Raw genomic sequence first — 27,986 nt, forward strand, 5'->3', positions numbered from 1 at the left:
TAATCTCACTCTCTATCCCATGTGTATGTGTGCTTCAAGCACTAAGTGCCAGCTACTGGTGAGACCCGTCTCTGTGAGTGGGATTTGGTGCCAACTGCTGGAGTCAGACCCGGGGTGTGGGTGCCCCTGGCCTGCAGTGCTAGCTAGCTACTGGATCAAGTGAGGGGGTGTCAGTGCCAGTTATTGTGTGTGGCAGAGGTGAAAATTGGTGACAGCTACTGCAGTCAGACCAGGGGTGTGCTCTGTTGTGTCAGCTACTAGAGCGAGTGAGCACCCATAGCTCTGTGGATCTAGGGAGGGCCCTACAGGGGCTCTGAACAATCTGATCTGGTTGAAGATGTCCCTGCTCATTGCAGGGGCGTTGGACTATATGAGCTTTAAAGGTCACTCCAACCCAAACTATTCTATGATCCTACAGACCTTGTGTCCAGAATGCCAGCTAATAGAGGGACCAGTGTGAGTGGACTGGGTGCCAGCTACTGGGGTCAGAGAAAGGGTGTTCCTGCCTCTGGCCTGAAGTGAGTGCAAGGGTCTTCAACTTCCAGCCCATGGGGCAGGAATGGTGTATGTTCTCAAAGCCAGTTACTGGGAAGACCAGCATGAGTGAGGTGAGTAAGGAGCTCAGCAGTGGTAGCTGGAGTGGGACCATGGATCACAGCCTGTGTGCCTGGTGCTGGCTGCTGGGAGGGCAAGTGTCCCTGATTCCAGTGTGTGTGTGTGGGTGCTCATGTATCATCTGCTAAACACCTTCAATCTGGAGTAGCCATTGTGTAGGAAGGCCTTGGGTCCAGGCCAGGTTATCAGGCAGGCAGAAAGTCCATGCTGATATACCCAGGGGGATTTACGAATGTGAAGTGCCTGAGAAATGAGTGTGTGAACATGGTGTTTCCAGCGAGCATCAAGCTGGACCAGCCAGTGAGTAGGGGACCCATGAAGAAGATAAGAGGGCCCGAGATCCAGACAGGGATGCGGGGCAGACTTTCAAGGGACCTGCCAATGTGTGTGTGCTTGTGAAGCTAGAGGGTGTTGTGTGTGTGCCTGCACCAGTGACCTCTGTCTCTGCCAGACCAAGAAGAGGAAGGGACTTGGTTGCCTGTGCTTGTGTTTTACATGAGTCCTGTATGTAGGTGTTGTTAGAGGCAGCATCTTCTCTGTGGCAGCCTGTGTGACCAGCCATGTCAGTGTCCTCTATGTGTGTCTGTTCTCAGCTTTTTAACTGTTTGGATCTGCAAATGGGAAAGTGGCAGCCATGTCCTTCAGCCTGGGCAGAGATCTTGTGTCCCCGGGCACCAGGCTGGGCTCCAGTGCCTGGGTAGGAGGGTCCTGAGCTGGAGTGGCTAAAGGAGGTGGCCACACTCTTTACATCATTTAACGTATATATTACTTTTGAGCCACAAAAAATGTAAATGATATTATGAAACCATCATTCATCAGTCCATCTCCACTAAACATGCAGTTCAATTCTTTAATTCTCATACACACACACTGTGCCATATAACAACTTTGCTGACAGAAATTTCTGATTATTTGATTCACTAAGGAACAGGAAGATGGCTTATTATCCATTAGCAAGTTCTCTTTCCTAACCAGGAGATGTCTGACAACAACTATGGAGCAGGACAAGAAGGAAATGTTCAACAACTGAGTAGTTACAGGGCTGTTTAAACATTTTCCTGTTTATACATATTTCTATATCAGTTACAAAAGTAGAATTTGGATTTTGTCTGGAGTTAGTGCAATTATAATATCGAATATTTTCATTAAGAAGATGATTGAGTCCCACTGGTGTTTCTGACAAAGACAATCAACATGATTTCATATAAAATTGAAAGGAAAAGATACAATGTCAGATTAATTATTGAGAAATCATGAATAATTTTGTAACTCCTAAACTGTAATAGCTAAATAGTGTTTGTCTTTTAGAGCTTTCTCCCCAGATACCATGTAAAGTTTATGAATGGTATTCAGAAGCATGTAACATTTTATATGCTACTGGAAAAAAGGTTGGTGCATAATTAAATTACTGTTACCTTGATGGTTTCTGTCTCTCTTTATCTGAAGACAGTCTATATGTGATAAGAAAGCTTCTGCTTTAAGTGTCATTCTTTGACTTTGCCAGCCTTCCAAATATTTCCTACACAGAGAATCCAGTTATATCCAAACTTTGCTTTCTCTATCTGTGATATTTGTAGGCTTGGCCTTTTATTTCACCCTGTGTACCAAACACTTGTCCAAAGTTTAAGGTGTCATTAATAACTGCCAACTCATGTTATCTTACTGTCCATTTTTTTCACTTTCACTCACTTTGTTCAACACAAAACCAGCTCTAATATATTTTTTTTCCCCATCATTCTACTCTCTGTACTCTGCTGTCTTTCACTACAAGTTCCTGAGCCATATCAATCTTCCAAAGTATTAATACTTTACTCAGCTTGTAGCATCTGCCTCTGTTTGTCTATTCTCTGCTTGTTAGACTGTTTCTATGGCTTTTGCACTTTGGACACCCCTCTGGAATGAGTATTTCATATATTTATATATAAAAGCTAAACATAAATCTCAAAAGTTGATTGAAATCAACATGATGTTTTTGGTTTAGATGACACCATTAGCTAACATAAAGTGGAAAAGCTTATGATCCATAGCTTCTAACCAGGAAAAAATCATGTTAGAAACATTTAAACAAGTGAAGGCCTATGGAAGGTTCCCATGATGGTGTTTCTGAGTTTTTCCATTTACTACTTAGAAGACTCATGTGTATCTGCGTCCACTGGAATAGAACCACAATATCACTAAAGTCAGTTTTAGCCATCACTTTTTCAATTTTTTTTTTTTTTTAATTTTACAATTAAATTTTACTTTAATTTTCAATTCATTTTTATCATATCCTGTTTAGAAATCGTCAAAAATGTCAAGCACATTTCAATCTGTGCAGTTTTAGTTTTCTTCTAGAAAAAGGAACATTTAATTTTCCTGTACATGAACTGGAGGACTAGTAGGGAACTGCAGGGGATCTGAAGATTCTACACAGCATTATGATTCATGATGAAACACTAGAAGCTGTCACATCAAGTTGTCTAAAATTCAGTTCATGGCAGAATTAAAGTATCTATGCTATTTATATAATGCTAATACAAAAAATCAATTATTGGCCTGAATATTATGACTTTTGAACAAAATGCAAACACAACAATTAGTTCTATATGGAAATCCCTATCCTCACATAATGTATTTTCCAGATAGATTCTGTTAAGTCAATGTTATCTTTAATATTATTCAGCTTAAACAAACCATGCACAATAATTGACTTTCATCTGAATGATAAGTGAACCAGGCTCACAGGATTTATAATCAAAAAGACCACAGAATTGATTTTAAAAAGAGGAGAGAAAGAATCTTAACAGATGCAGAAGGGAAAACTATTTGGGATGTCACATTCAGTTACTGTGAAAGACACAGAAATTCTGTACTGTCAAGTAAAGAAGATGACAGAAGATGGCAAATATAAAATAGAAAACAGTGACACACATCTGAAAAAAAAAAAAGCATGCCATTTAACTAGCATATAAAGAAAAGAATCCAACTTCACGTGCTTCCACAAAAGTGCCACAAGTGCAAAAAATAAGATGGGACAACTGTATTGGCTAGCTTTGAATAAAGATTTTGCAGTGATAGATATATAGGATCCACCCAAAATTGCTCAAGGGCTTAGCCAGTATAATTGAAATGCTGATATTATCTATGCAAAATCATGGTGAATAAGAGAAATTCTGGTGAACAGAAAAAGTTTGAAGCTATACCCACCTTTAAGACAAGAAAGATGACCTAGGTAATGGCAACTGCAGGTTTTCTGCAGTCTACATATATTACAGATTATGGAACTCGACTAATTGGAAGCAATTTCCAAACACATAGAAGGCAAAAAGGACTCACGAGCAGTCAACATGTATTTACTAACAGAAAGTCACAGTTGATCAGCTATTTCCTTCTGTGATTAAATTGACAAAGGGAGAATTATGGATATAATGTTCTCTCACTCTGCTATGACTTTGCACTCAGTCTTCTGTATCATTCTCATTTGGAAGCTGAACAGATATAAAATTCATGAATGGAGAGGAAGTGGGTAAAAAAATAATGGAACTTCAAGGCTCCAAGAGTGATAATTAGTTATTCAATGTCCAGTTGGTAGACAGTAACAAGTGTAATATTCTATGAGTTGATATGGGAGCTTACATTATTCAATGCCTTCATGAGAGACCTGGATATTTAGAATGCATCCTCACTAAATTTTTGGAGGATACTAAACTAGGGGATGTGGGTGATACAGCAAATAGCGCAACTTCTGGGATGAGTAAACAAGCAAAGATTTGCACAAGGGCAAAGTTCTGCTTCTGGAGCACAACATCCTTATCTGTTGGTACAGGGCGGGAATTGAATAGGTGAGTAGCAGCACAGCTGAGATGGATCTGTCAGTTACAGTGAACTTGATCTCATGTTACTGAAAATTTCACTTTGAGTGGGAAGCTTGACAAACTTGACTGTGAGGCTTCTAGAGGTCCCTTCCAAGAATATTTCTATGCTGCTGCAATATTCAGCTAGGTTATGCAAAGAAGCTTAATGATAAAATAATGAACTCAAATGTAGCTTCAACTTCCTCTAAACTGATGCTGACTTGGTTTAAAATATTCATAGTAGCTATTTTTTTTGTGTGTGTGTTTACAACTTCACAAAGAGAAATCAAGCTGTTAAGTTTAAAAAATGTGCTTAATTCTAATTTAACAACTTTATCAGAAAATTGTAGTATATGTTAAATTAAAAACCAAGTACCTTGTAGCTTTCCTATTCTATATCTTTTAAGGCTTTGGTAACTTCTTTAATTTTTTAAAAATTTTATTTTATATTTTTTTCTGGGATAAATATTCACTATATTTTAAAATCTATATTCAGTTTTTTGAATCCATAAAAACATCAACAAATTTAATCATGAAAGAACATGTACCAAAACCAATAGGCAGCTTTATTGTCCATGTGCAATCCAAACTGCTAGGATAGTTGCCAGGAAACCCAGGGCTGAGGATCACTCCACTGAAGTCTGACATGCCACCACCACATTGTGCTGCAAAAAAAGCAGACATTTTTCAGAGGAGTAGAATGAGCTAAAAAATTAATCCACAACATTGAAGATCCTTCCAACATTAATAATATAATAATAACTAGGTTTATATTTTTAAAAGTACAGAAACATTCCTTTACCACTAAATATGTGTAACAAAGTAACTTAAAAGTAGGTGCTTTATATATATGTATCCACTCTGCATTGACTAGATTTTAATTTGGGGGACAAATGCACCTGAAAAGAGAATAGATGTTTACTCTGCACTCTGCATGAACCACCCTTGTGAACAGGCAAGCAGTACACATATGCTCACAGCAAAATTGACACAATTCCACATTAGTTTGTAAAAGAAAATCTGAATAATATAATAAAAAAATATATTTAAAAGATTCTGTACTCAAAGCATTTCAAGAAGCCTTTTAAAAACTACATTTGTATCCCTCTGTTCTAAAAACGAAATAAAATAAACAGACTTGGAGAATGTACACACTCACACATTTCCAGAAACTGAACTAAACCCATATTTGAACATAATTTTAACCTTTTTTCAGGTATAACATCAGTGAATAAATTAACTTATACTTAAATATTAGATTTGAAGATGTTAATTATGGTTAATACATTTTTGTTTAACACTTTTGTCTAATTAACAGTTTCTACATCCTTTGAAAATTAATTAAAAATCATTACTTAAAAAAAAAAAAAAAAAAAAAAAGAAAAAAAGGAAAAGAAAACCCCCTAAAATTTCAGCACACCATACAGCAGTACAATTATCATATCAGACTTCCTAGACATATGTCAATGCATAATGGTGGAACCTGAAGACTAACTCTTGAAAGAATTCTTCCAAATAGATGAATTTTGTTGAATATGTATAAATTCTAAACTGAGGGAGTTTAGTACCTCACATGAGGTTTTTAACAACTCACAGGATTAAGAACAGGATTACGTGAGGTAGCTCAAGAGGATATATAATCTGTTTTGAAAAAAAGCAAAGTACAAAACCTTTAATGAGATCTGCAGTATCTTAGTTTCCATGCATTCAAGATTACAAATACAGATATTTTTTACTGTTAGGGAACTGAAACAAAAAGTAATTTCTATTCAGTGAAAGTGAATGCAAATAGAAAGTTTTATATCCCTCATATTTATTCATCATATAAAGAGAATGTGTTTAAATGTACTTCAGGTGTGTCACTTCGGCTTCTGTCAGGATTCCAGTGCTTCTTCCAATAATATTACTATGGTCATGTATATAGTTTAATTTGAAAAATAATGTATCTTCTTAAATAGGGCAGACATGCCTTATATTTAATTTATTATAGATGAAAATATAATATTATTTTTATTTTAGTATTTTCTATAATAGTCATCACTGCTGTGGAAATGATTAATAAATATAAATTAATTTGTTTGCAAGGGTCTCCGGAAGTCTCATCACTGATAGTGAATTGATGATAGATTTTGATTAGAAGATATTGCATTCTTTCATCTTCTGACCGGACATTTCAGAAAAGCTTTGCCAAAAGAAGTGTGAAGTATAAATTGAAAATCTTCAGCTTTATTTGACCATTTTCACTTTTAATTAAGTTCTTTCAGTTCTCCCTAGTCTTTCTCCTATACATATCTTTTATTTTTGAGTTCTCTGACTTTCTTATTCTGGCATATTTAAGAAAGTTTATGATTGTTGAACATACCTAAACATATTGGAATCGGATAATTCCATCTTCTTACTGGTCCAGGCATACAGGTGATATGTGAATGCCCCTAAAATGACACAATATTTGCTAATTCATAGAATGAAAAATATACAATATATGACACATCTTTAGTATCTCAACAAAAATAATTAATAATTTAAAAGATCTCAAAATATATAGAAACAATAAGCTATAACATATATATTTCACACTTTGAATTTTATCATATCTTCAATATAACAGAGAAGACTACTCTTAACTGTGTGACTGTTAGCCCACTAGAGAATTGTGTCTATGTCCTTAATATTACTTCTAACAGTATAACAGTTTCCAGCTCAATTCTATAATACCAGCTTTAGTATAAACCAAGTGCCTATAAACTAAAGGTCTCATTGAAGCAATATTTACATAGTTTTGTTTTACATCATTTGTGGAACATGATAAAAAGTTATGAACTATATTCATTATACAGTACTGACTTTTGATTACAAAATACCTATCTAAATGCAGTCCTTATCCTCACCCCCGAAAACAGTTGTCTTGTTGCCAAAAGCTGAGATATTTAAGGGCCTTCTTTACAAAATGTGTCCCTTTACAACAGATCAGTTGTTACAGTTCAAGGCAATCTGTTACAATAAGATCCAAGACCCACCAGAGTGACCCTCTGCATTGCTCATCAGCTTCACATAATTGCAACTGTCTTCCAGGGACAGCAAATGAAAATGAAAAATCTTAAGAGAGAACTGTACATGGGATATCTTACAAAGTCATATAATATACATATTATGGTGACCTAGTAAAAAAAAAAAAAATATATCAGTAGCTTGTAGCCTGTTTGTTAAACCTTCATATGAAGAGAAAAGCTAGTTTTTCATGTTAAATCTCCTTATCAGTTCAGAGCCTGTAGCATTTGAGGGAATGGAGTATCCCTAAAGTATCCAGGGTAACTGTGAACAGTTTATTCATCAGTTTTCAACCCATTCTTTTGCTCTCCTAGAAGAAAAATAAACACACTTTCTCCATAGTGCAAGTATGCATATCTGCTCATTACTAAAAAAAAAAAAAAAAAAAAAAATGAAGTCATACTGTATAAACCAGAAAAACAGTATGGAGGGAAGAGCCTTTACATGTATATTTGCCCAGTCTATGAGCCAATGGTTTTGATATTCTCTTTATTTCAGTCATTTACTGTAGCTTGTCCACTCACATATTTGTATTTAAGTATGAAATTAAAACAAAGAAGAAAAAAATAATTGACAGGTTGTTCCCAAGAATGACCAGCTAAATTCAGGTAATATAAGAAGCAAACTTCGATAGTAATTTGTCAGAGTTGCAATCACAGAATATATACATTTGTCCTGAAAGTTAGAAGGCTGCAGACATGACTAGGAACTCTGTCTTGAAGGGGAAACTGGGATACAGGTCCCAAATCCAAATGGCAGTTGAGATCTAGAAGCAGACAAGTTTATTTAGTTTCAATCACAATACATAAACTGCAGCTTTTAAAAATATTTTTTAGTCCAAGAAAGTAATTCAGTTTTTATTTTTGACGCAGTACATATGATCCCAGTATTCATGTCTTCAGCAAATTATGTAAAATAAATATTTGAAATTACTAGCATTTTTAAAACTTCAGTTAGCCTAACACTCATCATGTTATGGGTGAGACTGATGTTAATGAAGAAAGGCAGGTAGGTATCTTTTTGCTATTTTACTCCAAAGGTATCCATAACTCCTTTAGTAGTTAATCATGTGCTGTTGTATACAAAACATTTCCTCCCTTTAAGGCTTTTCTTTTTCCTATGCATAGCTAATTGTTTTCTTTGTTTTTATGCTCTCAAAGAGCTAGATAAAATGAAGACTGTAGAGTCTGCAGAGGCACAAAAAATAGTAACCTGTCAGTTGGAATCGGTCCTTTTGGGGCGTTTCTCAAGTGGAAAAATTACTCAGTTTTGGATTTGGTTCTGCAGCATAACAGGACAAATTTTTGAAAATATTTTCAAGAACTTTCCTGTAGGCAGACAGATTCCTACTCATTATATATGCTAAGTAACACGAAGGGACAAATTAGTCACAGTTTACAATTACTGCATTGCCCCTAGCTATACCTTTTGCTAATGCAAGAGCATAGTAAATTTTCTTGGCAAAATACACCCATATTTGAAAACCTTTTTAGATAAAAAATCCTAAGAAATTACTGAACAAAAAACCCTGACATTATCTGATCTACTGAGAAGAACAATTATTTCCTTTCACTTTGTTTGTTCTCATTCCCCCTCTTCACTTTATTTTTTTTTTCCTCCTGTACATAGAGAGCTATTGATAATTGCTCATCAAGTGATTTAACTTTATTTGCCAACACTGCATAGCTCAGCTATGAATACCAAAGATGCCATCAATAATAGATAATAACCTGTAATCACTAATTCAGAGGGAGCAAAGAGCCATACACTTCTGGTGAAATGCTTGGACAGATGTTAATTTAATATTTTGCAGAAAAGCCTACCAGTCCTGCAAGCTTATCATGTGTTCACAACTCCTGGAGGGTTCAGTGTCAATTTCCTATTGATAGACTCAAACATAACCATATTAAAGAACTTAAAGGCTCCATTTGAAATGGGAAACTTCGCTCACCTGAAGAGAATAACCCTGATCACACTGGAAAGACACCACATCTCCAACCATGTATCTGTCTCCAATTTTGATCCCGTTGCTTGGGGTCTGTGGTTCAGGACAAGAGTCCAAACCTATAGCTGTGAAAAATTGAGAAGTTTAGACATTCTAAGGAACATAAAATCTGTTTTTAAATTCACATAGAACTTCTCTGTACACTGTTCATAGGCAAAATGTATTGGTATATTTGAGGAAGATCTTGGGTACCAGCAGCTTGTCTGTGGACAAACAAGTAGAATATTATTTTGGAAAACTGTCATATAAGGAGAAAACAATTCTTTTCTGAGTAAAGGAAATGAAAAAAAAAAAAATCAGCGTGGTAATAAACACTTCCCAACAATCTTCAGTCTCAACTCAAAGTCTACTCTAAATTTCCACTGGCTCAGACTCATTCACTTCACCTCCAGTCTCACTCCGAATTGTGGCCTACCTTGTTCAAACTGGGAGTACCCCCACTTTCCCAGCATCTGTTCCAGGGAATGCTGGCCAATACCACACCAAGTGCAAAAACCAGGAAAACCAGTGCAAAGTGTAACTGCTCACCGGCATTCAATTCTTCACGGGTCTGACTGTACTCTTCCATTCACGTAAACACACACGCAAACACACACACACAGAGTAAATTTTTACATCTAATTCCACTAATATTAAGTTATAATATTAGTGAAATTAATTTCACTAATTAAAATTATCACTAATTAAGTTATAATACTTAATCACTAATTAAGTTATAATAATATAATAGTTCACTAATTAAGTTATAATGTTAGTTATAACACTAATATTTCAAATTTCTTACTGCAATAGAAGCTAGTTTTCCAAGAGATCATATGCTTTTTTCATGGTCATCAAAAAGAGAAATAAGTAAATACTTCTTCATCTACCCAGGAAGATCCAGGAATATAAGAATATGTGTAACATTAAGTATAACCAGCTCGGTTACTGTCTTTGCCTGCTGTAAGAATTACACCCTAACTAGTTGTGAAGCCAGGATTCTTAAGCAACTAAAAATCAGCACATAGGGTAATGGGGAAATGTTGTGTAATGGCATTTCTTCAATGTATTATCAACCTCCACATTTTTAATGTAACTAATCACTTCGGGTAATAAAGTCATTAAGTAAAAACTACTATTTGAAGACTCTTACAATGGTGTATTTTATACTTAATGAAAGCTGAAAGCCAAATTCTAAGGAATTTATAAAGCATAGACATTCCTTTTTATCTATAAGGCATGTTTTATACACCAACAATAGTTTTCAGTACCATATTTTTACAATTACATTATAAAAAAGAGAAAAAAGTTTTAAATTTAGAAAATAAATATTGAATTGATAATCTAGTTTGTAATTCCTGTTCTTAAAAAATGCACTCGGCACATGAAATTTTATATAAAATTATAATAAAAGAAAAAAACCTGTTTGAATTAAAATCATTGGAATCTACATTTTATTTATAAAACTCAGGAGCATGACAATATAAACTTCCTGATATAAAACATAATTCAATCCTAAATCAGAAAAAAATCCCTAATGACTTTGCAGTCCATATTTTCTCTGCTGAGAACAGTAATGAGAGAAAAAAACATAGTTTTTTACTGCATATATTTGTTAATGCTAATCAGAAATGACTGATACGGATTTGCAAACTGACCAGTTATTGCTTTTGGTAACTTTTTAAATATAAAATTAAAAAAAAAGTCTCACAATTATATATATCTATCTATTTGCTATTTGCTGTTAAGGAACTTATACAATTGAGCAGCAAGATGTTTTCCATAATATTCAGTACTGGCTTGCATCACTTTGCATGGAAAGGAATGTTGCTAATTTGAAAAAGTTAGTGTTATTTCAGGGCTCTCTGCAGGTCCACAGAGGAGGATGCATGTTCTTTCACCTACAACAATACATTTGTATATATTGATCACAAACTTACTGATCCCATAATGATCCCATATTTGTCATGTAAAAAATGACGCAAGCAACTATTTTGCAACCTATTTTTGCATAAGAGATTCTTTTTATCTTTCAAATTCTTATTTTCTCTTCTCAATCTACAAACCAAAATAAAATCAAAGAATGTATTTTGAAACTGGCTGATGGGCTTAGATCCACTTTTTACATTTCAGAGATCTTGACCATGATCCACCTCATGTACAAATGCAGACCAGCAGTGCTTGGTTGACACAGATGAGTGCTTATAATCTATTTTGAACAGTTAAAGAAAGACTTAGCAGCTTTCAGTTTCTAATTACTGAACCTTCAGCTGAAATGCAAAACCTATGTGAATACTCAGGCCACACAAAGTGAAATGAGTTTATTTAATTTCCTTTCTCAAAGTAGGTTTCTTAAGTTCAAAACACATTACAGGTGTTCATCCTACTGTGCTGTCACTTCAATTAATAAAATAATGCTTGGGGAAAAAAAGCAGTTTGAATATCTGCAACAACCTGAAACATAAAAGGGTTTGCCCCCTTCCTAACTGAGGGCTAGTTCAGAACTTGTGTCTCTAGTGTGCTCTGATAGTTATTCAGGTGTAAGCATAAATAAACTGAACTCTGTTCATTAGTGACTCATTTGTGGTGCTTAACATTTTATACTACTATCTCAGTAGAAAGAAATTTTTAAACTTTCATGAGCAATATCATTAGAGAGAAAAGATAAATTAACATAAGCATTCACTGAAAACATACTTTCCATATCTTGTAATTTTTAGATAACAGGAATTGTATATATATTTAAATAAGCTATTTGATCCTGTCTTGCTATTCTCCAACAGTTCTTATGGCTCTAAATACAAAACCCTACCAATGAAATTGTAGATATAGCACTCTGAGACTACGCAAGCCTTCTTTTTTTAAATTACTACTGTAATTTTATGGAAATGTTTTAGCATTTATGGTGTTAAAATTATACATTATACATCTTAAATATATAGATTTCTAGGGATTATATTTTAGAATGAAAATTAGTATGTCAGTTTTTACTAATTTTGAATAAAGTATCATAGAAATTATTTATGAGGCAATCTGACAAACTGCTAATCTCAAAGAATATTACCACTATTATACAGCATAATCAATTACTAGTTAGCAAATGAGGACTAAATTAAGATTTATAGTGGCATAAACCATACAAACATTATGTGTTAAACCATTCTGTGGTGCTCTTTGTTGATGTACTTCAGCTGATGCAATATATTTTCATATTTAATGTATCCACTAGAATATATAAACTGCATGTTATGAATATAATAAGAATATAAGGCTTTAACAAATAAATAAAAGTATGCTAGAAAAAAAGATTATTGATAAGACCACTATTCAGTTTTGGAGTATGAATACTTGATTCCTTATGTCAAAGCATCATTTGCTTGGTCTTAAAATATTTCTTCAACAAGTCAAGTTCCTTTGTTTTGTTTTCTTCTAATATTAAAAAATGCATTTGGATTTTGTAGCAGTTCGAAAGATAAATCAGACTGGACAGTGTGAAAAACCTATTAATAAAAGGTGAAAAGATATATTGGAAGTGAAACATAATGAAACCTTCTTACAGAAAACTGTTGTTGAGATGTGGGTTGCACTTCCCCTCAGACTTGTGTCTGCTGGAATACATGAAATAGACTTGGAAGATGTACTCCATATTGAACAGAAAATGGTTTATGGCTACCACACTTGAAAATTTCTTAATATAAATATTTTGCTCTGATGTGATATTCAATGAGAACTGTGCACTGTTACTTCAAAAACTAAGACTTTAATTTAGCTGACTCCTCTTGAGGACCTCTGACAGTACAGGCTCCAGTGAAATGCAATAAATGTATGAAACACTGATATTAAAATGTATCCATTGCTTTCTATTTACTAACTATTTCTAAAAATAGCATCGGAACTTTTAGAGCAGGAAGTGTTGTCTGAAAGTCAGAGATGACTCACAACTGAGGAGAGTGAACTCTGTTCTGATCAATGCATTTCTGGAGAAATTTCAGTAGGAATACAGCAGAATTGAGAGTTCTAGAATTCTGAAAAAAAATCATGTCTCTCCATTGCAGAAAACTGCAAGAGATGAAAATCCAGATACACTTCATTTTGCCTTTCTTCCTAGCAATGACAAGAAATTATTGCCTCTTATCTTAATCTCCTGTATCAAATTAATGATTCACCCCAATGCAGAATTTTTCATAGTCTCTTGTTGAAAAAAGATTAAGCTACTGCTAGCTGTTGGAAACGTGAGAAAAGCAAAACAGGGAGAAATCTGTAAAACACACATTTCCTTGACACAGGGTTCCCAGAGCAAGCACAGGACGGGATGGAGGTCCAGTGATTTCTGTTTGTCATGGTGCCAAGGAGGAAAGCGAAGTGGGGCGTAGGCTGCGTGGCCCCATTCTTTCATTTCAAGGACAGATTTATCTCCTGCACTTTGCAGTAGCCTGCCTTGGTCCTCACCCTCCTTTTTTTTTTCTCTCACAAAACCCAGCTGTTCCCCTCAAACCAAGGGATGTACTGTGTCCTTACTCAAAAGATAATGGCTTGACTACAGTCTCACCCACTCACACATACAAAGTAGGATAAATACTACTCCAAATTTGTACCTAACTTAGAGGGACAATAATCTATCACCAAATCGGAGGGACAGGTTGATGGATTTGTGCTCTCACCCCCCCAGAAGGGATGCCTTTTGGTAAGATTTCCTCGGCTACATCAAGTGTATACCTGGGAATTTTGTGTGTGTGATTGCAATAGGTTTTCTTTTGTGTAGTGCTGTAAAGCCAACCTGCAGTTTGTGCATTTATCATAGGCAATCGTAAAGAATCTATAGATGTTGCATAAAAAAACCCCTGTACTATTTGTGAATCTGACTGCTTGTTTTGAATGCAACCAGACCTACAGCATATGGGCTGTTTGGGCTTGGTCAGACCTATAGTGATGGCCACTAATCCTCACTATTCGGGAATCTGATGGCTTCTTTTGAACGCAACGGGACCTACAGCACACAGGCTGTTTGTGTGCCCAGGTCAGACCTACAGTTACAGCCCCAACTGACATACCTATTAAGGGATAAATCCAGCTGCCCCCAGCCCCTCTAATCCCTGAGGACAGGCTAGAACACAAGGGGATTCATCTCTTACCAAATTTATTCTCACTCTAAATGCAACAGCTACAGATGGAAAAAACAAACAAACAAACAAACAAAAAAAAACACACAAAAAACCCCCCATAAAACTTTCCTTCAATTCACAGGTAATAAAGACCATGCCTTCCTTAGTGCATAGTGGGAAGTAATAGTCATGGATCAGAAATAGCTGATACTTAGGACTCAAGATCCAATATAAGTGCTAAACTAAAGGGGTTTTTTTTTATTATTATTAATAGCTTTAGTTAGTCTGGTCCTATAGGTTGATTGTTCATTAGTAGCTGAATATATAGGCTGAGATGTTGAGGTACATACTCCTATCTAGTTTTGAATGACAGGAATTCAGATAGCATATTCTGAAACCATGTTTTCGTTCCATGGTGTGAGCCAGAGAATGGTAAACAAATAAGGGTGACCAACTCTTTACATTTTTCCCTATTTATGTTACGAAATCATGCCATTATCTTGCAATTTGCAGTACGGGTATTTAGTTACAATGTACCTCTATTTTAAACTTCAAAATAATCTTGACAGTAGTTTCTATTTTATTTTTCTTATTAACATTTTATAGCTTGTGTATACCACAGAGTTTATGGAGTTATTACGGTCACTTAATCCTATTCTGTACTTTGAATACCACAGATTTTACTTCAATAATTCCCACATTTGCACAATAATTTATGTTTATTTTAGAGGATATCTTTATAAAATATATCACATATCATAAAATCTTAATTCAGAAGTCATCATATTTTACTCTTCAACTTCAATTCTATACTTGCACAAAATTTTTGCCCTTAAAATTTACATTTGTTTCCAATAAAGATTACAGGTTCAGACATTGTTCTGCAATTTCCTCACACCATCCCAAAGTCTATATGATGTTTTAATCACGTCTATCACCTGCACATGAAAAGTTGATCATTCATCTTGTAAAATAGTGTATTTCAGTAAGCTACTGGTTAACTGGGTATCTACTGAGGGACATCAATATTGTTTCCTGAATTACAAATTTTCAGCATATATTTTGGGTTTATAGACTCACACAGAAAATATATTACACTTGTACAGATTCACACATACACCCTTGTATAAATCCATACACACATATATAGCTATTATTCTTGGCATGGACCAATACTTTAAATGATATACCATGAATTCTTTATTAAAGGTGAAAGGTGTATACCGGCAGTACCCTACACATTTAAGTTATTTGGACATATAGGAATACACAGATGCATTTTCAGTTTAACTGGATTCAGTTTCATTTTACTTTATTTTCATAACTTCCTGCAGATTTTTTTCCCCTCTGAAGTTGTAAGCAGCTGAGAGAGTATCTGCATTTCAAGGAAATGGCAGAATAATTCTAACCTATAATTAATGTTTAGTTATAGACAAGCGATTAGGCAGCAATTTTGCAAGGCCGTGTTCTCCGACTAGCTAATCAGACAGCCAGAGCGTGGGATTTGCATACTGTAAAACTGACAAGAAATAACTGTGACACAATTATGCAGATCAGACACCAGAACCAATATGAGCAGAGGGAACTGCACAGCTGGGAAGAAAAAAAAAAAACAAAAAAAAAAAACCTGCAAAAAATTATTAGTGATTGCCAGAATTCCTGTCAGTCAGCTAGGGCAATCTCATTCAGAGAGAAAGTATGTTTACAATTATAGCCTTTCCTGCTGGTGAGGTACTCAGCAGTAATAAAAACATTTGAAATAATTCTGCTGTGTTCTCACCAACCTGTGAGCATTTGTCAGTTAGTTTAGGAGTGCAGCTGCTATTTGGTTTGTTTATTCTCTGATTTTCACTAAGAGTGATTAATTTTTGTGTCCTACACATATATATAAAATACATACTATATAGTATATATATATGATTGTGTTGGGCATAATTTGCAGATTTGGGGGCTGGGGTGGGCTGTGGGGCTGCAGGGGTGGCATCTGTAGGAAGAGACGGGGGTCTGTGCTAGACACAGCCAGTTCCAGCCAGAACAGCCGCACCCGCCAGAGGAGTTTGTGGTGCCTCTGAAACAACCAGGCGTGCCTCTGCGAAAACATATTTAAGAAAAGGCAGTAAGCACCTCAAAAGTGAACAATGCTAGAGGAAGAGGAGACCTCACTGAAGGAGGACAGAGAGAAGAACATGAGTGAGCAGAGGCTACAGGTGAAGCAGCTGGCTGAGCCTGGGCTGAAGCGCCGATGTCTCCCTGAGCCAGCACTGAGAGGTGGGACCCTAAAGGGACCGTAGGAACCACGGGACACTGACTCAATCTGCTCCACTGCCCTCGCCTCACCAAAGGCACAGAGTGTAGTCTTTGGCAAGAACAAAAAAGTGTGTGTGGGGAGGTGTCTGGAGGGAAGCAGGGGAGTTTTTTCCAAGGGTTTGTTTGTTGTTATTTATTTTCAATACTGGAACCAATAATTGTTAATTGACAAAGAAGTTAAATGAAAATCCCTCAAATCAGTATACTAGTTTTGACTGCAAAAACTGTATGAATGTGTTATATTTTGGGATTAGGATTCCCACATGAGCATATCTGCATTTACTTCTGGCTGCTGTTATTTTCAGAAAAGCTTTTCAGAGAGCAAAAACATCTTAAAGGAGAAAGCAAGACAAACTAAACTCCCCAGTCCTTACAATACAGGTTTCAGGCCTGATCTTGCTCATTTGGAATTAAATGAGAATTTTACCAATGACTTTGAAGTAATGTTATGTAGCTTATTATGTGCACTAGGACTAAATATTCCTCTTTTGTGTAGCTTAGGTACACCTGATGTCTGGAACTAGCAAGCATTCCTAATTAATTGAAACATTTTTGCATTACCTGTGTACTCAAGATGAAATCCAGCAGCTGAAACACTGATATCAGACTGAAAATTTAGGTACAGATTATTTGATGTGCTGTTGAGAAGTGGAGGTATGGTTGTTCCTGAAAAGAGAAAACAAAATATTATTCAAATGCACAGACACTGAACTAAATACATACATAAATATGTGTGTGTATATAAAAAGAGAGAATGGGAACAAGAGGAAGCATAGAAGGGGGAAAAGAGGATGGGAGGGGGAGAGAGAGAGGTTGCATAACGAATTCCACCATATTTTGTCATCATGGATGCTATCAAAATATCTGCTTCTGTAAAAGTTTTGTTACATTTTCAGTGCACCACAGTATCAGAGACATGAACTGTAGGCACTCAGGGAGGCAAGGCTTAAGATAAATTTACATTACATGCTTTTATCCACAAAAGAGGAAATATTCCCTGGAGTTTTCATAAAAGCAAGAGCAAATCCTGTAAATGGAATAATTTTAAATGTAACAGGCAAATATATCAAGCATCTGTGAATATACTTTGTAGGGCTATTCTTAGAAATGTGATTGATTGTTTATTCGTGTTTCAGCACAAAACAAGACAACAGTCTTACTGTCTGTGAAAGCATTCCATACATATGAATGAAGTAGAACAAAGGAAAACAAACAAACAGAAAAAAAAAAAGAGGCAAACACAACTGTCTCATTTATCTAAAACAAGGATAAATAATGCATCCTTTAGTCATGTACAATTTCAAGAGGCATCCCTTTTAGAGGTCTGTATTTCTGTACCCTGCTGTAAGACTGAGCAGAAAATTAGATTAATAGATACCTAGTTTGGGAGTCTTCAAACATTTTATTTCTAACATTTTCAAACATTCAGCTTTATGAAAGTCTGCTAAGAGATGACTGATTAAAACAGCAGGAATATTACTACCTGTTGTTAATTACAGAAAAACAAACGCATGCACACACACACACACACGAACCAGAAAGAGCTGTGTGTTTACAATAAAGAGATGAATCTGTAAAACATTTATTGTAAAATCTTTTCAGTCACCTGAATAACTTCCAAGCCTTGGAGCATTGTTGTCTGCACCATCATAAAAGTCTAAGGAATCCCAGTTGTGTTCTGTGGCAAAACTCACCACTTGTACCTATGAAGAAAAATATGAGGTAAAGAACATAAACTTCTCTGTATTCAAGCAGAAAGAGGACTGTAAACAGTAGTCCCGTTGCTTTCAATCATGAAAAGTTGTGTCTTGCTCTTATTGTCAAAGAGAATAGAAAATCATCATTAAGTGAATAAATTGCATTGTAACATTTTTTCCTTTAATTACCACTTCAGACTTCTAAATTCTGTGACCCTTAGTAACAACCACATAAGTCACACAACCATGAAAATCATCTAGATATAAAATAGGATTCCCTTATTTAGAGGACATTGAGGGAAAGACAAAGCATGGTATCATCAATTACTGTAGTTTCTTTGTGATTTTTCTCTAGTTTATCCAGGGCTAGAAATAGTCCCACAGTGAAGCATGCTGCTTCATCTATTTTGCCATGTTCAATTCTGCCTCCAGGCAAGAGAAATTTCCTATGTTTGGTTACCTTCATCACTGACATCTCCTGAGAAGGAGCAGTCACTATCACTCTACAAGCAAAAGGCAGAACATTCACTTCCTTCCTTCCAGAGGTGACAACAGTGTTCTACTCATAAGGCAATACAAAGTGGTAAGTAGATAGTCTGCAAGGAGGAGGGTATATCTGTTCTCACATAGTGAAAATACTTCCGTGAAGTAGAGAAATGCCAGGTTCCTGTTCCTGTTTTGGAGAGGAAAGTGTCTGGCACCTTTTTGTTTTAGTGAAACAACTGTTTAATGAAAAATATTTAAAGAGCTACAGAAGTACAAATGAAATCCCAGCCACCCTCAAAAAGGGATACTTTAGCCACTGAGTTAGGGAATTATGCTTCCTTTACTGCCTTTACTGTTCTTCTGCCTTTTTTTTTTTTTTAATGGCATGGCTTCGACAGAAGAAATAAGCACTGATTCCAGTACAACTAGGTAATGAGCTGAAATATATGAGTTGATTTTCTTCTGGACAAAAGGAATATTCAATTTAGCTACCTATTTCTTGGATGCAGTCTTTAAAAACTGTACTGTTTTGTCAGAATTGGTCAGATACTACTGCAAGAGGAAGATATTTTTATTTTTAAAAAGGGAAGCAACAGAGAGGCCCTGACTGCTAACATGTTTTAGATACTTTGAGGAGGTCCACTGCATCTGGTCTCTCAGAAAACTTTAAGACTTGGCTGTTTATTTTTTTGGTTCACAAGGGATTTAGGTGAAACTTAATGGGTGTTCTCTCTGTCAGGAATATTTCTGGAGACATACAGAATTTGAAGTGTAGGCACCTATGAAACCTTCAGAACAAATCTTAAATTATCTATTTTTTAATTTGTTTTCAGGGCCAGATTGCTACTGACTGCAGTTTTTATATATGTCATAACCCGCCTAATTTAAAACTTCTATTTTAGTGCAACTGATGTTAGTTGCCCTAACCTCCCCATGTAGTCAATAAATAGAGAGACATACCTTCAGGCAGTGATTCAAAGCCAGAGTCTATATTAGATGTGCCTTTCTACCCTAACTTTATAAGGAATTACAGGAGATTAGTTTCCTGATGTAAGATATTTCATGTCAGGCTTTTGGTACACACTTTACATTTATCTAAATTACTTTTAAATGTCTGATTTTTGATTTGATATGAGACAGCTCAGAATTTCCATCTGATCACACTGTTACAACAAATTCAACAATGTAATCATACATATTGATAGTTGTTATACCTAAATAGTTTAAAATTCCATCTACACATTTCACAGAGGAATATACATTGGTGATACATTATTTTCATCTCCTTTAAAGCTGGGAAAATATTGGTCGGGAAAACTGTCCAGATATTTTATGCATTTACATAAACACAAAAGCATTAGCTGTCACAGAATCTTGAATATCTGCATTTGCGTGCATTCTCAGCTTGGACAAAACCAGTCACACAAGTTTTCAAATGTTGCCTCAAGTAGCGTATTTTCACTGTAATAACTGCATTTTTATAGAGGTATATTCAGTTTTTTCTTTCCTATGAAGTGAAAAAACCAAAACCAATTCTAATGCTTTTTTTTTTTTTTTTTTTACACCATTAGTAGATATAAAGCTAAGCTCAGTTGTGAAAAATAACACAGTAAAAATGGTATGATGAATTCTGATATATAATCGGTCTCACTGATCCTGTATCAGCTGTATTCGGTTTACTGTATTGGGAACTTTATCTTCCTCAGACCTAGCCCTGAAAATCAGACAGGATTCAAAGTATAAATGAGTAACTTATTCAGTAACTGATAATAGAAAGGATGGATGATATTCATTAGCTTAGCAAAAATCTTCAGGAGAACTAGGAAAAAAGCAAACGGTAAATATATCTTTTTATTATGACTCTGGAGCAAAATAGTAACATGTGTGTTAGACAACTAACTTGAAATCAACGTTAGTCATTTAATCACCTAATGCAGTCTGTGAGAAGTGATAAACACTGCCAAAAAGCAAGTCACTGCCTAAGTCGGTATGCCAATTAATGCCTAATTTAAATCCTCTGAACTATCCTCATAGTGTTTAACTTACATTACTTGTTGTATAAGAAGCACACAGAACAAAGTATCCTAACTTAGTCAACTGTTTAAATCAAGTCATGTTCCTCAAAATCAATCTCAAAACTCATTTAGGTTATTAAATATTATTGATAATGGACATTGGTGGCTTTGAAAATTGAACTTACAAATGTTATCGTGTATAAATTAGATTGTATTTGTGATGATTTCTGTGTGCTTCCATAAAGTTTTTGTGTTTTTCTTAAGTATTTTAGTTATTTACCATGAAAAATAGATTTTTTTTTTTTGAATGCTTATAAAGTAGCAAAGTATAAACTCATACTATTTTGAAAACTTTTCTTGACATGGTAGAATAACTTAAAAGCTCTGTGATGTAATTTTTGAAAAATTTAATCAACTGTACACAATAGTTTTCCTAATTTTCTTTATTAAATCTTTACTTAGAGAAACTGAGCTCTTTATTTTTTCAGTTTCTACAGTGGTTATATTTTGAACCACGGGTAGACATAGAAAACTTGCTACTATGGTTTCTTGATATGCATTTTGCTAGGAATTTGATCAGATCATGCTTAAAATCCTAATTTATTAAACTCAACTGCCTTTCCAATAACCAGATGTCTATCAGTTTCTTTAGTGAACTCTAAAGTGAGATACATATGACTTATAAGAAAAAGTATCCATTAAGATGTGTGTTCCATGAAGTTAATCTAAATTTTAGTAAATGAGAATTCTGACAAAATTTTAAAGGACCAGTCCCATCTTATGTTGAAACATACTGAAGCATCTCTATATCACAATGAACTTCCATAACTGTAGAGTAAATAACAGAGTTTCTAGGAGAATATATATAGCTTGTCCATGGAAGCAACCCACTTAATTTCAATCTGCTGGAGGAGATATATACATTTTGGGACAGGAAAAAAGAATATCACAAGAAAGCTTCTCTATTTCTTCTGGCTTACAAAGAGTCACCAACCTATTGAAATAACACATATTAAATTGGTAATTTTCTTTTAAGTGAAAAGTTCCAAGTGTTTCTTTTAACAACTGCATGAATCAAAAGATATACAATAAATTCCATTGCAAAAATCATTAGTGGGATAGAAAAAAATGTATGAATAAATGATATTTTCAGGCTCTTGCATCAGTAAAAACAGTTTTAAACATTATGATAAGTAAATAATAAGTATACTTACTTGAATCCCAGCTCCCTCTGGTACTGTGATCTTCCACACACAATTCAGATTGTTGTCATAAGGCTCAGGGTAACCAGGAGACAAAATGGTCCCTTTGCGCTTTGTTAAAATTCCACCACAGGGCACTGAAAGGAAATGCATAAGGCAAGAAAAGAAGTAAGAAGCTTCAAAAGTGAGAAAAGTTATTGTAAAAGCTTACACAATGTTCAGCATACCAAGGCTGAAAACTTTTTAAAATTTATGCTACATTAAAAAATTTATATTTGCCTCCGGGAAATAAAATCCTGTATCTCAAAAACCTTCTTTTAAATGACCAAAAAAAAGAATAAAGGAAAGTTAGAATTATGTCAGCTTTAGAATCATGCTCATATTCCCCTTATATATTTAACCTTTAACAAAGTGAAATCTATTTCCATTTTCTCCTAGTAATCTTATAAAAATGAAGCATTATTGTTAGTGGTTAATAATGTAGTTTGAACAGTTATGTATTGTATTAGAACAAAACATAAAAATGTGTATTAAAAAATATATTCTTTTTTTAAATATTGCTACTTTGTTGTCTCAATAGCACCAGTCTAAACTCCTTGACTGTTCTCTTTGCTTGTGTGAGTTATCCCATTACAGACTATGGATCTATCATATTAGTAAACAAATCGCTAAATGCTTTCAAGACTGTACTCATCATATCCATACCCATGCATTGATAAAAGTGTTGAGCATGAAATAGGACATAGGCATTCAGTAGCATCAAATTTCTTTTCTGAATTAAATTCATCTTAAATTTATCTTCTCTAGATCATTAGATGCTCTAATAGGGACAAAGAATATTACAGCTTAATCTAGATACAGATAATCTGCTGGTATTTAAGAAGTTGAAGAAAAAGATTGATGAGAGGGATTATCAAAACCACTAGAAACTAATATACCACTTCTGTGCAACACTACTAGGTTCTGAATGGATTTCATTAGATAAAAATATGATTTCGAAAACAGGTAGGAGAATGCAATATCTTAATAGTGAATACTGTAGCTACATTTTGTGTGGCATATAATTGAGAGAATCTGTTGGGAACTACATGGATAAACTAAAGGTCAGTGTCACTTAAAGTGTTTAAATAATTACGCATAAAAGGATGAGCAGACAGAACGATTGATTTCTCCAATTTGTAAGGAAATATTGAAGCATTCACTAGAGTTAAGGCAATTTAATATGGCCATGTCTACCACCTCAATTATTAAACTGATTTAATTCTATGTAATTTCCACCTCATATATATTTTATCACCTTTATTGCCACAGTGATTTTCACACATAAGGTGGCCTGTAACCTGTTCTCAGTTCATCTTGCCTAGAGACAGACAGCTTTCCCTTACACAGACTAAATCACATATTAAATTATCAATAATATATTGTGATCAATGGTGAAAGTAAGTGTTTCAACACTTTCTTGAGTTTTTACATCTGAAAAAGAAAGAGAATACATTTCACAGAATCACCTAGGTTAGTAAAAGACATTGAAGATCATCCAGTCCAACCATTAACCTAACACTGACCATTCTCAACTATACCTGATCCCTCAGCACTATGTCAACCTGACTCTTAAACAGCTCCAGGGATGGGGACTCCACCACTTCCCTGGGCAGCCCATTCCAACACCTAACAACCTGTTCTGGAAAGAAATGCTTCCTAATATCCAGTCTAAACCTTCCTTGGCACAACCTGAGGCCATTATCTCTTGTCCTATCACTTGTTACTTGGTTAAAGAGACTCATCCCCAGGTCTCTGCACCCTCCTTTCAGGCAGCTGTAGAGGGCGATGAGGTCTCCCCTCAGCCTCCTCTTCTCCAGACTAAACCCCCCCAGTTCCCTCAGCCGCTCCCCGTACGACCTGTGCTCCAGACCCTGCACCAGCTCCGTTGCCCTTCTCTGGACACGCTCGAGTCATTCAATGTCCTTTTTGTAGTGAGGGGCCCAAAACTGAACACAGGAATCGAGGGGCGGCCTCACCAGTGCCGAGTACAGGGCTCAGATCCCTTCCCTGTCCCTGCTGGCCACGTTATTGCTGACACAAGCCAGGATGCCATTGGCCTTCTTGGCCCCCTGGGCACACTGCTGGTTCCTGTTCAGCCAGCTGTCAATCAACCCCCCCAGGTCCCTCCCTGACTGGCAGCTCTCCAGCCACTCCTCCCCAAGCCTGTAGCGCTGCTGGGGGTTGTTGTGGCCCAAGGGCAGCCCCCGGCATTTGCCCTCAGTGAAACTCCTCCAGTTGGCCTCAGCCCATGGCTCCAGCCTGTCCAGGTCTCTCTGCAGAGCCTCCCTACCCTCGAGCAGATCAACACTCCCACCCAACTGGGTGTCACCTGCAAACTGACTGAGGGTGCACTCGATCCCCTCGTGTAGGTCATCAATAAAGATGTTAAACAGGAGTGGCCCCAAAACCCAGCCCTGGGGGACACCACTCGTGACCGGCTGCCAACTGGATTTAACTCTGTTCACCACAACTCTTTGGGCCCGGCCATCCAGACAGTTATTTTTACACAGGGAAGTGTGTGCCCATCCAAGGCATGAGCAGCCACTTTCGCCATGAGAATGCTGTGGGAAAAGGTGTCAAAGGCCTTACTAAAGTCAAGGTAAACAACATCCACAGCCTTTCCCTCATCCAGTAAGGAGATTACCTTGTCATAGAAGGAGATCAGGTTTGTCAGGCAGGACCTGCCTTTCATAAACCCATGCTGATGGGCCTGATCACTTTGTTGTCCCGTACGTATTTTGTGATGGTACTCTGGATGAGCTGCTTCAGGGGTAAATAGTACAATTCTACTGATTAAACTGTAGTCACCAAGAATAAATGAAATATAGCTATAAACTTCAGCTCCTTATTGATAAATTGTGGTTCTATTTCTATGCCTGAAAGTCTACATAAACATTATTTGTGTATAGTACCCGGTTAATCAAATTTGTGTATAGTACCTGGTTAATAATATTTTATTAGTCTTACCTCAGTGGTACTTAGTTTTGATCTCTATCAGGATTTTAGTATTTTGAAGAAAATAATTTATTTTACTGACAAATCCCTCAGAGTCTACCATGCTGATTAGCATAGAAGATAAAAAATCAACTTAATGAAAAAATGTTCTCTATTTTCCTTTCCTCCAATTATCTAAAACTCTGTTTATGTACTTTTCAATGCTGGAGTCAATATGATAATGTGTTTTTTGCAGTGGGCTAGGATTATTTTTATTAAAAACCTGTTCTCTATCAAGAAAAGTAAAATAACTTTAACTCAAACATATATTTACTGTTTTGCTAGGAATGTATTTCTTCAGATGTCTTCATCCTCTAAATGAATAGTTTTCAATGTATTAAATTTGCACAAAATTAATCTATAATACAGTCAGTACTGCAACATTTGTTACAGGTGGAAAAGTTTGATGGCATTGCAAAAACATCTGTGCAAATGATAAGCAGTTTTAATTCATTTATGAACAACTGATTTTTTTCCATATAAAAAAAATGAGTCAAAGTCTAACAAAATTTAATATGTAAATGTACCCTATTTGCCCTTGACATAAACCTGTAGAAAAATGTACCATTAGAATTTTATCTTTTTACTGTGGGGCTTTTCATCACAATCACCAGATTTCCAATCAGTGCTAATCAGCTTCATAAGTGTCAATGGATGCAAATTAATTTAAGAATTTAACTCTGAAAATTTAATCTCTTATGACTAGAACCAGACAAAGTATATTTTCTGATCTGAAAAAATTACTGCTTTTTTTCTGACAAGTAATGAAATAGTAGAGTATCTATTTATCCATTATTAAATATTTAATATAAAACTGTTTTTTCTAATAGCTTGCAATACCTTAGAGATCTGCAAGGCAAAAGCATTTTAGTCTTGCAAGCAGTCAGAGCACAAACTGATATTTCTGAGTCTTAAGGGACAGCCAAGGACTGCCACTGATGTTAATGCAGAAGAAGTTAACGTATAATTTATAGCAGCAGTGTATGTTCATTGAAACTCATGAAATGTCACAGCAAGGTTAGAATAGGGGAATAAAATCATAACCTTGAATGAAGAAGTGACTAAAATTAAGCAAGAATAAAATACTGTACAGATGACAAAGAAGGAACACATTCAAATGGAGAGAATGGTCTACACTTTAGGCAGTAATTAGTTCTATTAAAAACCTCTTAAGAACTCACCAACACACGTGGGGAGTGAATCATTCCACTGTGCCAATGCATTTGGTACTGTATCACATCTAATTGCTGTTGACCCATGGAGGATATAGCCTGGATTGCACTCAAAAAGAACCAGTGACCCAACTGCAAATTCATTTCCAATCCTTTTTCCAAATCTCGGTTCAGGCACAGAGCTACACTGTGTTGCACTTGTTCTTGGAACAGCTGCAAACATACAAACAATTGTGGAGTCTTAATTTTAGATTTGGTGGAGGAATACAGATTTTGTAACACAAATGTTCAAAATGACTGGAAGAGACATTCCATTATTTGTCAGTTAAGAACATTTTCATAATCTGCAAATGAATCTTCACAATACCGGTTGCATACTTCTGATGTCTGAATTACTCTTTAGAAGAGCATAGCACTGATACCCTTGCCAAGATGAAAAGTAATGCATAAAATACGCACTGAAACCTTTCTAAAATGGCACTGAAAAGAAATACTACTATGAAATATTCAGCTAATACAGGGTTTAAGAATAACATTACTGTGTCAGATAGTTACATTTATTCCCATGGATTTCTAAATTTGTATTCTGACTGTCAAATCAGGATTTATATTTAAAGAAAAAAAATAATTGCAGTTGCAAGTATTGATGTATAAGCATTTCTGTGTTTGACCCATAAGAAGGCAAATAATGTAAACCTTGAGAAGTATCTTAATAACAGTAGAGATAAACCAGTTTGAGCAGCCACATGGATGTAATATTAGTCAACCAGATTAGCAAACAGAAACAGCTGCTTTGTGTAACTGTCTCCTTAAATTTTGAACCTCATCTATGCTTCTTAAATTTTCTATTTAATCTTTAAAATACAGATAAAAGAATGGTTCTAAACATTTTTCAAAACATGCAGAAATAGTGAAACGTTATATTGTTAACAGGCTATTACTTCCCTCTACATTCTCAGTCTGTTCCTCTCTTTTGATTTACAATTTGTGATTAAAAGAATCAATGTACATTTTTTTCCAGGTTGTCTCACCTTGATAAACAAAATGAAATCCTTTAGCTGTTATTGGTCCAACTGAAGTAAATCTAACCGTGATCTGGTTACCTGAGCTCAATGGAAGAGATTCGCCTACCCAAACAGAACAAATACAAAGCTGTGATAACCACTTTTTACTAAATAAGCATTTAAAATACCTGTCAACATCTTTGCATCTAGAAATAACCTTCCAAAAATCCTGTTCTTCTTCAGTAAACTTTGCAAAATATATGTGATTTCAATATTTTATATTGGCAATATTATGTTGTCCTAGAAAAGGAGGACTAAAGCTCATCACAGTTATTAGGAATATTTGAGGGTTTTTTCCTTTACCAGAAAAACCCACCCCAACCTCATACCTCTTTTAACTGAGTCAACATGCAAATAATCTATACAATCTTTACAATTTTACTTTGCTACAAATACATGCTGCTTTCACTTTAAAATATATAATA

General features: G+C 35.4%; 1 protein-coding gene across 1 annotated transcript in view; it reads right to left on the minus strand.

The window, feature by feature from the left end:
- Positions 1-27,986, minus strand: part of CSMD3 (CUB and Sushi multiple domains 3) — a 622,514-nt gene that overhangs the window by 114,976 nt on the left and 479,552 nt on the right. Inside the window, exons 34-41 of the mRNA XM_026841511.1 lie at positions 27,529-27,624; positions 26,507-26,710; positions 22,302-22,426; positions 18,496-18,592; positions 17,451-17,555; positions 9,448-9,566; positions 6,811-6,880; positions 4,997-5,113 (exon numbers count right to left, since the gene is read on the minus strand). Coding sequence (XP_026697312.1) covers positions 4,997-5,113; positions 6,811-6,880; positions 9,448-9,566; positions 17,451-17,555; positions 18,496-18,592; positions 22,302-22,426; positions 26,507-26,710; positions 27,529-27,624 — 933 coding nt within the window. The remainder of the gene's footprint in view (positions 1-4,996; positions 5,114-6,810; positions 6,881-9,447; positions 9,567-17,450; positions 17,556-18,495; positions 18,593-22,301; positions 22,427-26,506; positions 26,711-27,528; positions 27,625-27,986) is intronic.

The sequence above is a fragment of the Athene cunicularia genome, assembly GCF_003259725.1.
Source record: "Athene cunicularia isolate RWA chromosome 2 unlocalized genomic scaffold, athCun1 chr2_part1, whole genome shotgun sequence".
Taxonomy (NCBI): Eukaryota; Metazoa; Chordata; class Aves; order Strigiformes; family Strigidae; genus Athene; species Athene cunicularia.